General features: G+C 53.8%; 1 protein-coding gene across 4 annotated transcripts; it reads left to right on the top strand.

Annotated features, from left to right (window-relative positions):
• Window positions 1-344: 344 nt before the first annotated feature.
• Ntpcr (nucleoside-triphosphatase, cancer-related) lies at window positions 345-15,095 on the top strand. Of its 4 annotated transcripts, none has more exons than XM_046432117.2 (5): window positions 345-449; window positions 1,716-1,878; window positions 2,441-2,537; window positions 8,037-8,243; window positions 14,837-15,095. In XM_046432117.2, the coding sequence occupies exons 1-5, from the start codon at window positions 416-418 to the stop codon at window positions 14,852-14,854; spliced, it is 519 nt and encodes a 172-aa protein (XP_046288073.1). In that variant the 5' UTR covers window positions 345-415; the 3' UTR covers window positions 14,855-15,095. The 4 variants fall into 4 exon arrangements, with proteins under 4 accessions (XP_046288073.1, XP_046288071.1, XP_046288070.1 ...); XM_046432115.2 differs by lacking the exon at window positions 14,837-15,095 and adding an exon at window positions 14,563-14,773; XM_046432114.2 differs by lacking the exon at window positions 14,837-15,095 and adding an exon at window positions 10,088-12,110.

Below are 15,095 nucleotides of genomic sequence, written 5' to 3'. Positions count from 1 at the left end.
GGTAAGCTCAAAGCTGCCTGTGAAGCCCTGGGCCGCAGCGTGGTAGTGAACACTGAGCTCCCGGCTGCAGTGTAGCAGGGCCTGCTCCTTTCCGAAGCCTGCCCAGGTGGACCCGCAGCAGAGGGGCCAAGCCGCAGCCTGGGGGCCTGCAGCAAAGGGGCGACCCCAGGGCAGAACTCGGGATACTTGGCGCAGCAAAGGTTCAGTAGCAGACACCACCCGCAAGCCAGCACCGAGAGCCACGCGCGAGCTCCCACCGGTCCCAGGGGTCTCCGAGCCGGGAGGCGCGCAGCTCCCGCAGCTCGCCCAGGCCCCGGCGGAGCATGCGCGGGCGGAGGCGCGGGCGCGGGGCGGGGCCTGCGGCGGGGCTGACCGGACCCGGACGCGGCGGCGGCGGCTAGCTCGGCCATCCGGCATGGCGCGCCACGTGTTCCTCACCGGGCCGCCAGGTGAGCGCTGGGCAGCGGGCCGGGGCCCCCAGAGCTCCGAGCTCGCGCTGCCGCGGCCCCGGACCCGCAGGACCTCGGCGCCGGGGGAGGAGGCCGGGCGCCGCCACAGGTGGGCGCGGCCGAGGCCCGTAGGTGGCGGGGCGCCAGTGTGAGACTGGTGGCCGCGAATCAGTGCTGTCCTGGGGCGGAGGTCGTCACCTGATGTCGTTCACTTAGCCCCAGGTAGCAAAGGTCACGTCCACGCAAAAACCGCTCTTGCCCCAAGGGAAATGAAAAGATGGCCCTTCTGAGCCAGTGAGTGACGCAGGCCGGGAACGTGGATTCAGTTACCCTGGGCGGCCCGCACCGGCGTGGACAGGTCGTGCAAACTCGTGGTTACAGGACGAAAGAATCTCATGAGTCAGTGCACGCTTCAAGTACGCCTTGGGAGCGGCAGGCCGCACCTGCAGTAGGCGGGGACTTCCATAGGCCGCAGAACTGGCCTTCTTAGCTGCAGCGTGGGTGGAAGCTGAGGTCAGCTCAGAGTAAAGACACAGGAGGTTATGGTGGGTCAGGCGCAGAGGCTGGTAGTAAATGGCTGGGGACTGCGGTACTGCAGATAAGCCTGGATCTTACCTGCAGCATTCCATCTCCCCCATCAGGATGCTCCTGTCGGCCTGGCCCAGCATTCTGCAGGGCCTTTAGTATGGATAGGGCCTCTTCAGAGCTTCAGAACTTTTCATTGCATGGTGCAGACTCTGGATCTTTACTTTACTAGACGGTGTATGTGAGGGGGGATTTAGGAGATCTGGGATTTAAGAGATGCATTTTTAGGAGACTGTGGAATAAAGGGATTTTTCCACCAGTAAGTGTTGGCCTGGTCTCCAGCACCCAGCCTCTGATCTAAGCATGGCCCCTGTTGGTTCCCAGGTGGAAAAGTGAGGAGGGTGAACCTGGGAGGAAACAAAGCTCAATTCTGGATGCAAACTCATCTTTGTATCATCTTGGAAGCACTCTGCACATGCTGGGGTTGCATATGAGACAACTCTGAGGATGTTTCAGAATCTGAATAAACTTCAGGATGCCATTCATGTTTTCACTGTGTTTGTTTCTGCTAGAATTGAAACATTTGTAACACCTGGAGCAATCAAGATCAGAGTGAGATTCATATTCATAAATCTGAGTGCAGCCTGCTTCTGTGCCTCCCTTTGTTGCCCTCCTGGAGTGGCAGGTGTTGTGTGTGCTAGGGGAGCACCTCCTGATGAACCTCTTCTTTGTTTTTTTCAGGGGTTGGAAAAACAACCTTGATCCAGAAAGCCAGTGAGGATTTGAAGTCCTCTGGGGTGCTCCTGGATGGATTTTATACAGAAGAAGTCAGGCAGGGAGGGAGAAGGACAGGATTTGATGTTGTCACTTTGTCCGGCACGCGGGGGCCTCTGTCCAGAGTTGGGTACTGATGCTTCATTTCTGTGGGTTTTATCCTTAAGCTGCCCTTCTATCCAAGTTCAGAGCTTTTATATTCTGATTCCACCAGAGCTAAATTCTTCAAAAGTTCCCTGTGGGGTCCTTGGATGCCACTCTGCCTCCCTGTCCCAAGGGTTCAGAGTCCGTGTCTCCCTGAGCTTGGGGCTGAGCCCGATCTTGAAGTATCTAGGGCTCGAGAGATGTGCCAGAGAAAGGAAACGGAGACCACTGTGTGAACAACAAGCACAGAAAGCACGTTTCATTTGGAATGTGGGCCAGAGTCCTGTGCTTTTCTCCCATGGTAACTCGTGGCCCTGTGTCTGGACAGACAGCTTGGGTACTGGGGCTGCGGGGCTGTAGTCACCTTGCAAGGCCCTGGTGGTGTGATGCAGTTCTCAGGAGAGGAGTCAGTGGGACCAATGCTCCCAGCGGCCTCTTCACTAGGTGGTTGCTAAGGTTGGGGTGGATATGCAGAAGGCCAGTGCTGCAGTGGGCTGCAACAGGAATCAGCATCAGACCCCTCCTCAAAGCAGTGTCTTTTCTTTCAGGCCAGACCCTGTGCCTGGAAAGCGTGAGTGCCGGGTTGGGCAGTACGTGGTGGACGTGACTTCTTTTGAGCAGTTGGCACTTCCCATCTTGAGGAACGTGAGTATGTGTTCTTGCCTCCTGAGCCTGCCTGTGCTCTGCATCACAGAGGCTGCCAGGGGAGCAGAATGATGTTTGCTCCTGCAGGGAGGACAGTTGTGCAGTTTATGGTTTAAACTCTCTAAAGAGTTGAGCTAAGAAATGCAGCATGAGATACCCTGGGCTGCACACGAAGGCCTTGCCTCTTGTTTGGCACATATAGGTACTCCACATTAGGGTGACCAGGAAGGCTCCCAAGTCCAGCTACCCACACCACAAAGACTGAACTGCCTTGCTTCCCTGAGTGTGGAGCCCTTTCTCTGTTGCTGTTCATTGTTGAGACCCAGGAGTCTGCATCTGTGTTCAGAGGGCTGTGTTCTCACTTTATTTTCTTGGCATCTTTGGCTTTGATCTTAGGGCAATACTGGTCTCCCTCCTCTGATTTTTGGAAGACTTTGTGAATGGTTGTTATTCATTTTTCTTTGAATGCATGGAAGCCACACAGGCCTAAAAAGCTTTTTATGAGAAGCTTTTTAATTATGAGTTTAATCTCTACTTGTTATACATCTGCTGGTTTTTGATTTCTTACTGGGTTCATTGTGGTAATTTGTGCCTTTTGATAATTTGTTCATTTCATCTAAGTTACAAATTTATTTTATTTTGTAAACTTGGTTGTGTTGGCTGAAATTTCTTTCATTCCTTCTTTATTCATAGCTCTTCTCCTGTTTTTTCCCTAATCAGTCTAGTTAAAGGTTTTTCAACTTAGACGATCTTTTCAAAGAACCAGCTTTTGGTTTTGTTGACTATTATCTGTTTTTGCGTCTATTTGTCACATATTATCAAGTCCTGGATCAAGTTCAGGGTCATGAACAAAACATACATAAGCTCACCTCTGGAGACTCAGCCTAGCGGGCCGGGCATTGGATGTGGGTGAGGCTGGGACCCCTGCCGCACTGCTGTGAGAGCAGCAAGGGATGGGTGGGGCTAGGAGGCCAGGAAGGGGTCCCTGAGGAGCTGACATCCACCAAGAGGAAGCTAAGAGGAGAGAGTGTTGGGATGACTGGGGAGGGGTGGTCCAGGGAGAATCTTCTAGGTGGCAGGAGAAGGAGGAGGAAGTAGGATTGGTGAGGGTGGGGCCGAGGTGCAGGCTAGGGGCCTTGCTGCGGATCTTAGACTTACTTTTGTGAAATGGAGTGGTATGAACTTATCTCAAGAACCTATTATAAACCTTCTAGGGCTTTCTACCGCACCAGGACTGGAGTCTGACTTCCTTGTCTTCCACAGATGTCAGGGCTGTTCCCGTCTTAGGCTCCCAGCACTCACCATCTTTATAGTTGGCACTCCCTCCTCCCAGCTTGTGCCCTTCTGCCCCTCAGCCCCAGAGCGCAGTTGGTGGTTGCCAAGACTGCTGGAGTTGAGATCCAGCCTTCCCAGGGTGCCTCAAGTAGGCGGGGTCTTATGCCCTGGTTGGGGGGGCCACAGCAAAAGGGTTCAGTCTCCTTGGCCTCCTCGGTTGTGCTTACCTCCCCCTCCTTGTTCTCTGGAAACCTTCCCTGTGCTGTTCCCTGGGAACAGTCAGAGAATGTGGTATTTTTCCTTAAAATACCTCTATCTAAGTGTCCAAACAGCAAGTGAAATGTGTCTAATGAAATTCCCACTGAAGAGCCTGGCTCTGAGCATCAGATCAATACACTGGATTGATTTTTACTTCCTGTCGGCAGGCAGAATTCTGGGAGAGAACTCATGTCTGGCTGCAGGCTTACATAAGCGTCCCCATACTGACCACAACAAGAGCCTGCATCTGTCTTCTTAATTAGGAAACAAAGACAAGCTCTGTGCTGACCAGCAGCCCAGACCTTCAGGTGCCAGGTGGGAGCAGCCCTCTACTGGGCGTCCCTGCCCAGTTAGGGCCTGGATTTCTTTTTTGGAGCTAAAATATTTCTCCTCTCCCCCGCCCCCCCCCCCACACACACTATTGTGATGAAGAAAGGAGAAGGAACTAGTGTTTAACTTTTATAAAAACAAAAAGACTAGGCAACAAAAATAGGGGCAGACAAGTTTTGCTGTTGGCAGGTGGTGACCAGGTGGGCTGGAAGCTTTGGAAACCCCAGTGGGGCAGGTGAGGCCCTCCATCCAGGGCTGCAGTGTCGAGGTTGGGGCGCCAGGATCTAGGAAAGGCTCTGACAAAGTGAAGAACTGTCTCTTATGTGTAAGAGCTTCACTAGGGGTGAAAAGCTGGTTGAGTCCTTTTAAAAATACTCTGAAAAATGTAAGATAAATAATTCTCGGTTTGGACCAGCGTGGTTTGCCCATTCGTCCCTAGGGAAGCAGGATGTGCCGGGAGCTGGCAGCAGCTTGGGGCAGGGGAGGCCAGGAGGCTCAGGTTGCTGCCTTAGCATGGATGTCTGCTACTCCCTGCAGACAAAGCGGAGATGGAGCAGAGCAGGGGCGCGGGTGGGGAAGGGAGGAGGGCAGATGCTGGTGGGAAAGGATCTAGACCTCTAGGAAGCCCCTCAGGCCCAACTGTGTTGATGGCTCACCCCAGGGCTGACACCTCTCCTTGACTGAGAGCTGTCACTTATTATTTTCCTAAATATTGAAATTTTCTCTGCACATGGTAAAAGAAATGTTGTAAAATATTTAAAAAGAAGAAAGAAAATATGAGTAGGTCAGGCCTTGTCACTGGCACAGCCGCTGTGGGCCCGCTGTGCTTCTGCCCGGCTCTGCCTGGTGTGTCTGTTCAGTTGTCCAGAACTCAGGAGCAGCCCCTGTCATTTTATCAGCGTGGTTTGATTTTCCTGTGGTCTGAGTGGCCTGGAAGACGTCTCATAATTTAATAATCTTCAAAACTGAAGTTTGATGATCTGCTATCTCAGAGTGAGGATTTCACCTTCCATGTAGCCGTGGCTCCCTCTGTATGGACACCTTGTTCCTAAGGGGAACTGGCCTTGCCACCAAGTCCCCTGCAGGAGCTCTGCACCTAGCTGTGCTGTTCTCTGTGGGGCCTGATGGGCAGTGTGGGTGGGAGGAGCCTGCGTTCTCAGGGCCACTCTCCCCCTGCCAGTGTGAGCGCAGGCTTGTTTCAGGCACTTTGTGGGCACACTGATTTACACTTGGAAAACACTTCTTAGTTTTGATTTCCATTTTTAAGGTACTGATGAGGTTAAATGGTTTTCAATTGTTTGGGGTTTTTTTTTTTTAGTCTAAATTGTTTCATTATCTTCCCATTTATTCCTCTTTGGCTTAAGAAATCTTTTGTAAGGCAGATAACCTTTTTATATTTATTGATTCTATTTTTCTGTTTGTCACTTTATTTTGGAGTTTTTTTTTAAACATAAGGAAAGCTTTGCCCTATTCAAAATTAACATAAACTTTTACTTTACTTTTCTTCTTTTCTGTGCTTTTGCTTTCAGTCAGTCCGTCTGGATTTATTTTGAATGTAACACAAGGAGACAGTTGGGTTCCTTCCAGATACTTAGCTTGCTTGCTAAAACCATTTATTAAACAACTCACTTCCAATTAGTGTATCATGCTTCATAAATCATATTTTAAAACCCTAGTGTGTGTGATGTTTCAGGGTCAGCTGTTACCTTCTGTTGATCCTTTCATTTTTGTACCAATACCATACTACTTTAATTACAATTATAATTGTAATTTTGTTCTTTGAAAAATTGCCTTTGCTTTCTCATGTGTTGGTCCTTCTGCATGGCCGGGTGCTGATGGCAGCGTGGTAGTGTTGGCTGTCACTGATTGCAGACTCCGTCAGGCTGGAGGCTCAGTCCTCAGAACGCTGCCGCCGTGTTCCTGTTTTGCAGAGGGGGTGCCCGAGGCCTTGCTGGGTGGCACAGCTTCTGTGAGGCAGAACTGTCCTGAACTGTGGAATTGAGACTGCGCTGGAGGCCACATGGGGTAACAGGAACTGTGTGTAGCGAAGGCCGTGCTGTTGGAGAGAACATGGTCATTTTCCAGACAGCCTCCTTTCTGTGGCTGTAGTGCAGTTCCTCCCTCTCCCCACTTAGCATCTTCCCGGGTGCCCTGTTCACGGGGCTCTGATGAGAGTGGACTCCTCCGTAAGCCCTAGTGGCAAGCAGGTTGAACTGCTGTCCTTGGAGTGCCTGTCCCACCAAGGCGTGGCGCCTTGGGGTGCTGAACCCCAAGCCAGGACTGCCCCCAGCTACTTGCCAGTTAGACATAGGTCATCACCACTCCCTGTAGCAGGGAGTCTGTTCGCTTCCCCACAGGCAGCTTCTAATAAGGAGAAGGACAGCAGGCAGCAGAGATCAAAGCTCTTCTCCAAAGTTCAAATATCGATCAGCATTTTTACTAGAGTGTGAATTTTTTGAAAACGGTTGTGAATGCTGCAGGCATGAGGACAGCAGTCCCTGTACCTGCCATGGGTCCACAGCTCAGCAGGCCGCTGGCTGAGCACGCTCTGTGCACATGCCACTCGCCACCCACACACATGGGGTTCGTGCCTGTGCCTCTGTCCACCTGGGCACATGAGTGCTGCCCACCTTGGAGAGCGGGTTCTTCACGGTGAGAGGGATTTCTTGGACACTGTTCCTTGTTCCTGGAGGAAGGTGTATGCAGGATGTGATGCACAGGCGTGGGTGGGGCCTCGGAGTGGGACATCTTGTGTTGGACTCCAGAGCCCTCAGTGTGCTCTCCGTGGGGTACCCCTATAGGAAATGCGGACACCTGCCTCACAGTGGTCAGAGGCCTGACCATGCTGTGCTCAGGGATGCCTGGTGCCCACTCTGAGGGCGTCCATGGAGGGAGGTTCTGGTCATCCTGGAGCAGCTAGGGCAATGGGCAGCAGTACCTGGGAGGCCTCCCATCACGGTTGGGTCTGTATTTGCCAGGGAACTGGGGCCAGAGCAGGGCTGTTAATCTATCATGGGGCCTCACAGGCCTAAGCCTCCAGAGTGGTACTTGGGGCCCTTGTCACGAGGAGGGGCTCTTTATTCTGCATGCCACCTGTCAGCTGGCAGGACCTCTTTGGCCCCAGGACAGCTCTCCCAGCCTGGAGGACCCGTGTGTTGGGCTAGGTGACGGTTTGTGTGAGGTTAGGACATGTAGGAGGGGCCTCCACCTGAGCCACCCCAGCCCTGAGAGGGACACTGGCGCTCTGTGGAGCAGCTTCTGCCGCAGCTGGGCCCAAGCAGGGAAGGGCCCAAGCAGGGAACGGCCCAGTGGTCGTCCAGATGTCTCGGAGAAGACTCAGAATCCAGGTCAGGAGACCAGGATCTTAGGGTCTCAGCCTTGCTGTCTTGTTTCTTTTAAACTTGAGGTATTTGGGTGCCATCTATTTTCTGGGTACATATAAATATGAAGTGTGGTCACTCTTGGGACCATTGCAGAGGAATAGACATATTGCAGGAAGCTAGGGCTTGGGGAACCAAGTGCTCCGTGCCGCAAACTCCTGGGAGCCCTTGTCCTAGGTCTGCATGCAAGGACAGTCTGGCCCTCGGGCTGCGCGAGTGGTGTGGCCTGGTGTCCAGTGTGTTTCTCCATCCCCAGGTGGGTTCCGGTGGCCCTGGGCGCAGAGTGTGTGTCATTGACGAGATCGGGAAGATGGAGCTCTTCAGCCAGCCCTTCATCCAGGCTGTGCGCCAGACACTGTCCTCACCAGGGACCGTCGTCCTGGGCACCATCCCCATTCCCAGGGGAAAGCTGCTGGCCCTGGTGGAGGAGATCCGGAGCAGGCCTGACGTGAAAGTGTTCAGTGTGAGTACCCATTAGCACGGGCAGCACCCTCGCCTGCTCCTGGGCCTTGACATGCCACTCCCCGCTACTGCAATGTCAGCAGGTCTGATTTTAGGGATTTAGAATGAAACCATCCTCTACACATTGACAGACCATGGGGGCCACCTAGTGTCTTGTCCCCGTGGCCCCCTCCCGCCCTCCCCTGCCCCTGCATCTGCTCCACTGCCCCCTCCTGCCCTCCTCTGTGCCTTCGAGTGCCCCTGGCGAGCTCTGCTTGCTGTTCCCACCCCAGGATAAAAGCCTCCCAGGTGCAGGTGGCAAGTGAAAGGTGTCGGCTTCTCAGTGGGGCTGCAGCAGAGTGAGCAGTGGCAAGACCACCTGGCCTGTGGGCCCTGGTGTGATGTTGCCACTGAGCATCCTGTGGCTGGTAAACAGCTGTTAGCCTTGGACCAGCTGACCAGCGAGGCATGCGCACCTCTCACGTGTGCACTTTCTTGGTAGGTGCCAGCTGAGTACCTATTTTTGTGCACGGCATTGTTTCACATCTTGGTGGGTCTGTTCCTGGAGAGCTTGTGGCCGAGTGCAGGTGGCCGAGTACAGGAGCCGGATGCCCTGTGTGGGGAAGGGAGGCCTGGCAGCACGGCCAGGTGGCCTGGTGGTGGGCAGCACTCAGGGGAGGTCTGTCCCAGGAGGTGACGTCTCAGTGGAGGCTGGATAGGCGTGAGGCCAAGTCCTCATGTCAGTGGCCTCTGAGCCAAGTGCTGCCCTCCTGCCCCTCTGCACACTGCCTCTGTGGTAGAGGTTTGTGATGACGGTGTCTGTGGACGTAGAGGCAATGAGTGCCAAAAGGTCACAAGATGGCACCTTCATGCTGTAAGGCTGGTAGTGTTAGCACCAGGGACCCAAAAGTCCTGAGGAGGGTCAAGGGAGCTGAGGGCCATGTGCAGAGTGAGTGCTGGGTCCTGAGATGAGGCCGCTCCAGAGGGGAGATCGTCCTCCAGGCAGGGCTGTCACTGCTACTAATGAGGGTACATGAAGCATCAGCTCTGAGAGCGCAGGGGGGCCCCTTCTGGTCCTGGCTTACGAATCAAAACCTCGTTTCCTTGTCAGTAGACCTTAGCAGCTGGCTTACATGTGGTCTTGGGTCCTTTCCGATCCTAAGACACAGTGGATGTCTAAATCCATGTCTGAGAATGTCCTCTGCCTGCAGCGTCCCTGGAGCAGGCACCTGTGAGGAACGAGGACCATGAGGCAGGAGGGGCACAGAAGGGAGGAGTCTGAGCAGAGGGGAGGGGTGGGGAAGAGAAAGGAGAAGGCCCTCCCCCACCCCCACTCGGTGAGCACACGGGTGGGAGGGGCTGGAGTGCATGGCGTGGGGGGGAAGGTGCCCCCAGAGTCGGTGCCAGGCAAACAGCTTTACTCTTCAGAAAAACTTGGGGCAGGGTGGGGGGGATCACATCTAGTTCTCCTCACCGCCACAGAGCCTTGATGTCATCTGTAGGACAAGCAGAAAGCCTGAGAGACGGGGAGGAGGAGGCAGGTAGGCTGGGGACCTCTGGACCCAAGCGGTGGCATGACAGACTCGGCTGCTGGGAGTGCTGTGCCTTGGGGGAGAAGAGGCGGCCAGCAGATACCGGCTTCCAGCCACTGTATTGGGGTCATGGGGTGGGATTGAGCCCAGCGTCTGGCTGCCGTCTCAGTGACCGTCACAGGCCCTTGAAGCAAACAAAGAATAGAAAGTCTCAGAGTGAAAGTCTTAGCAAAAATAGAGAAGATAGGAGAATCCCAGGAAAATTATAGAACCATGAAACACAGTAACCAAATTAAGAAGTTAATCCACAGGCCCACCTTTCTGTGGTTGACAGAAGAAAGAACCGGTGGATTTGAAGACGGAGCAACAGTTTACCTACAGAGCGGGCAGAATGAACAAAACCAGCGAGCCCTGGGGACGGTAAGGTGCAGTAGCCCAGATCTCCCATGTTTGTTAAAGGACACAAACCTACAGATTCAAAAAGCCTGGTGACCCTCAGCAAGATAGACCAAGTGTCCATGCCAAGAGCCTCAGCACCAAGTCTTGGACATTGGGACGAGTCTTGAGGGCAGCGAGAGAAAAGCGGCCCCTGACTCAGGCAGAAGCAGTGACTGTGGAGACCCCTGTCAGACCAGGGGCCAGAGGCACAGCTCCGCTCCAGGCTAGGAGCAGCACCCGGGCACCCAGAGGACTCTGCCAAGGTGAAGGTCCCTCAGGAACCTGGGGAGAACACTCTGTGCAGAGGCAGAACTGCACACCTTGGCTGCGTGTCCCAGGCTCTCCAGATCGTGTGGGGCAGGTGAGGCAGAAATGAGGACATTCTCCGGTGTGTAAGTAGATGAAGAAAGTCAGCCAGAAGAGTCGCCTACATGCCCCGCAGGTGTGGCCGGAGAGCTGTGGTGGACCCGCCTCTCTGCCCTCGGGAGCCTGTGGGTGCTGCTCTCTCCCCTGCAGGCTCCCCAGTGAGGACAGCAGCCCTGCTGCATGGAGGGGACCTGCCAAGCAAGCGTGCTTGGGATACGTCCAGCTGTGGGATGCATCCAGCCATGGCTGGGCAGAAGGGAAGGCCAGGCAGGGTGGACAGGTCTCTGGAGGGGCCAGAAGGCCTCTCCAAGTGCTGCTTGAGTACTGGCCTTAGGCAGGAGGAGGATCAGGAGAGTGGCTGCCTGGGACAAGAGTTTGTCTCCAGTGACTTGCTTTCGAGCTCGGAGTGGACTTTGGCATCGCTGCCGTTTGTCTCTGAGAGAAGTCACCAACTTGTTCTGCCTTCCAGCCTGCATCACAGCATTGGCAAGGTTCAGATCCTCTGCAGCCGGCACCTCGGGGGGCCATGAGCCTGGCGCCTCATCTGGCTTGAGTCCCTGGCTGCAGCTGGGGTGCTGTTTGTGCTGTGTGTGCTGCCTGCTGCCCTGGACATGCTCCTGCCTTGCTGGCTGCTGTCCTCCTCTGTTCCAACAGAAGCTGAGCTGCTGATGTCAGCAGTCCCACCTCAGTCAGCCCAGGTGCTTCCCTGACCTGCTGTGTGCCGCTGGGCTCCTGGTCCTGCTTGTTCTGCCTGGAGACCTTTCAGCCACAGGAAGGTCTTGGAGGTGCAGGGACTCCACCGAGGCTTGGGCACTGACCAAGGCCTTCTTGAAGTTATGCTGCTCTTTCAGGACTTTGGCTGAATTTTTTTTTATGGCTTCTAAAGCCTATTGCTCTGTAAATATAACCACTGAAAACTTTAAAAAAAATTTTTAAACTTATTTTAGTATTTGGCTAATGGAGGCTAGTTATGAAAACAACAGGTAATGGCTGTGTTGATGCCGGAGAGGCAGAAGGTGAAAGCCTTTTGGATCAAGGGGCCTGGAAAGGGTGATGTGTACTTCCTATAGTTTCCTGATGAACAGGGCAGAGCAGACCTGCAGGCTTAGCCTGCAGACTCGCCCCGCCAGCAGCATGTGAGGCGGGAGGCAGCATCCACCAGAGCCTACAGTAGTGACCGTGCCCACTGTCCTCGGTGACTCCAGAGTCTGAGCACTGGTGTGATCCCACGACCCTGCTGCCTTCATTCCTGGGGATGAGGCATGTGATTTGGCCACATGAGCTCAGATGCTTAGAAGTTATTTGATTTTTCTGCCTTATAAATGTGTTAATTTAACCAAACTCTACTTTTATGGTCAGAATCCAGACCCTTAAACTTGCTTCTTCCACCAAGCCATTTTTATTCTTTCAGTTTTCGCTTTGGGGTTGAAGGATCACAAGTGTACTAGATGCTAGGTCCCAAGTTCTAATTTGGAAGTTTTTAGACCTCATGCTCTTCTTGCTGTGTGTATTTTAAACAAATAGGACATAAATTGTTTTCTTCTTATTGGGAATCCTGTACTGTCCCCTGTTCCACACACCTGTTCTCTGGATGCAGAGCCAGGGCCAGCGCCTGATGCTGGATACTGTGATATCAGAAGTCAGTGGTGGTCAGGTCTTTGTGCAGAAATTGAGAGGCCGATCCTGAAATGCACATGAAATACAAGGGGCCCAGCCGATTAATCTGCAAAAAGAATAATGTTGGAGGACTCACACTTCCTGATTTTAAGTTTCACTCAGAGTAGTTGAAACTGTGGCACTAGTGCAGGGTAGACATGGAAACCTTTGGAAGAGAGTGGGAAGTTCAAAAATAGACTCTTAGTCTGTGACCAGTTGATTTCTGTGAGGGAGCCTGGGTGGTACAATGGGAGAAAGAGCAGTGTTTTCCACAAATGGAACTGGAAAACTGGATATCCACATGCAAGAGAACAGAGTTGGACTCTTACTTCACACTGGGCACAAAATGAACTCGAAATAGGTCATAGATTTAAATATAAGAGGTGAATCTATGGAACTCTTGGGAGAAAATATAGGAGTATGTGTTTGTGAACAGCAGTTAGGCAAAGCCTTGTTTGAAAGAACACCCCAAACTTAAACAACAAAGGAAGAATCGGTAAGTTGGACTACACCCAGATGGTCAACCTTTTGCTTCAGAGGCTCCAGCCAGAGTGGGAGACAAGCACAGAGGGGAGAAGAGGCTGGCAAATGATGTACCAGATGGGCCATGGCCAGAGTCCCACACCCGTGGTCCCACTCACTTAGTGTCCAGCAGAGGCAGAGTTATCAGACAGCGGGTAGATGTGGTCAGGGAGGGTAGGCAGGGGTAACAAGATGGGGTTTCTTTGTGGGGTGATGACATGTTCTGATCTTAGATAGCGTGAGGATCGCAGACTTTGAATGTGCTAAACACTGAATTCTACTCTGGAGGTGAGTTTTATGATGTATGAATTATGTCTCTGTAACCCCACCACCATCACACAGAGAAATCAGGTAGGAGGTCCACCTGGAGAAGCCCTGGCACCACTGCCCTCTCTGGGAGACATAGGTCAACACTTAGTGACCACCTCCCTTCCACATGTGGGGAGAAGCGTGGTACTATCTGGGGCCGCTTCCCCTTCTCACAGAGCCACTGATGAGGTTCCGGGACCCCACCTGGTGTCCTCATCTAATCCGAATCGTCTCCCAAAGACCCCAGCCCCAAATGCCATGTGCAGAGAGCTTAGTTTTCCAGACATGGACCTTGGTGGACAGTCAAACCAGAGCTGACTGCTGGGGCCCGCTGCTCCTCTCAGGCCTGCCCTCACTGGCCTCTGCAGGCCTCCAGTGCGTCCCTTCCCCATACCAGGGGTCTTTGCCCAGGTCCCTCCATGCCCAGGTGCATCCAGCTGTGGAAGCCCTGGGCTACCCCTCCAGGTCCTGCGCCTCTCTGGCCCCTTCTGAGCAGTCCTTGGTCACCCCTCCCCCCATTCACATTACCCATCTCCTGCTCTGTGAATTCCACGATGTCAGGGTCCTTTCTGAGGTGTCCTTGCCTGTGTGTGTTGAGCAGGTATCCGTGTGGGCCTGCGACAGGAGGAATCAGTCCTGCCCTCCCTGAGCCCTCTGCATGCTCTGATTCTGCTTGAGTCTGGGGTTGAGGGCTGAGTCTGGCAGTGAGGGCCAAGTCTGGAGGTGAGGGCTGAGTCCTGTGGTGAGGTCCCAGTCTGGAGGTAAGGGCCGAGTCTGGTGGTGAGGGAGACATGCAGCAGCGGGGCAAGTGGGCTGGAACAGACTCTGGCTGTCTTGGTTGACCCATTTGTGTCTGATGGAGGACACATGCTGGGGTCAGAAGGCTCAGTCACCTTCTGTGCCTTGTCCTGTCACTTCTCTGGCTCAGCCCGTCCTCTTGCTATACTCAGGTCCCCCAAGTCCCTGGGGGCCCAGGTAGTTCTGCTGACTTGGGAGCACATTCAGGGTTCTGGGTGCCCCTGGGTCTCTGGTGGCTCCTTCTGTCCCAGTGCGACTGTCCCGCTTGCCCTCCCACCTCCATACCACCCTGCAGCTCCTGGTTCACGCTCTTCCCAAGTTTGGATCCCCCAGCACTCAAAGCTGCTGTCACTTGGTTTGTTGGTACTGGGATTGAATCCAGGGTGCTTAATCACTGGGCCACAGCCCTGCCCCTTTTTAGTTTTTATTTTGGGACAGGGTCTCACTAAGTTGCTGAGGCTGGCCTTGAACTTGGATCCTCCCGCCCCAGCCTTCTGAGTCGCTCGGGTCATAGATGTGCACCACTGTGCCTGGCTCCTGGCACTTCTTGAGTTGTCTCTGCAGAGCTGACAGTGGGACTGAGACACCTGTCCCATCCCAGAGCGTCCCTGGGGATGGCTGCAGCTCCCTCCCAGTCTTCCTGGCTCTCCTTGTCGGTATTTCCCCTCAGGGTGGAGGGAAGGAGGGAGCTCTGAAGCCTGCTCTCTGCCTGTCCCACAGGTCACCAAGGAAAACAGAAACCTCCTTCTACCGGATATCGTGAAGTGGGTGCAGAGCAGCGGGAAGTGAGGTGGGGCTGCTTCCTGCACTGCTGCCCTCAGGAGGCGCCCAGTGGCCTGCTGCAAGTGGCCATGCCTCCAGGCTTCTGGACCTTGCGGCCAGGAAGGCTGACAGCTGCTTCCCACAAGGTTCAGCAGGTCAGGGTGGCCATGTGCTGACCACAGCCCCTCACAGCCTGCTCACGCTCAGGGCTTTCTGTTCATTTCTTCTTCAGCTGCATGTGGTCTGGTAAAGCAGGAACCAAGCAAAGGCGCTAGTAGTCACTGGAATTTGCTCCACTGAAGTTTGTCCTAGTGTCGCTGAGTGGACAGCAAGCTCACTGCCTGTTCACCGCAGGTCCTGAAAGTTAAAGGCCTCTCCTGGGTTCTGTCTCCTGCAGCACGAAGTCTTGTTTCCTAGGAAAGTAATTTGGGGTTCTCCCCTATCTGTTCATTAATTGCTAAATAAAATTAAAGCAAACCTGGTGTTTCAAA

Source organism: Marmota monax, unplaced genomic scaffold (assembly GCF_021218885.2).
Source record: "Marmota monax isolate L192 unplaced genomic scaffold, Marmota_monax_Labrador192_F-V1.1 WCK01_AAM20220418_F8-fsc00071, whole genome shotgun sequence".
Taxonomy (NCBI): Eukaryota; Metazoa; Chordata; class Mammalia; order Rodentia; family Sciuridae; genus Marmota; species Marmota monax.
The sequence above is the reverse complement of the archived record's forward strand: the minus strand, read 5'-3'. Positions and strand labels throughout refer to the sequence as shown.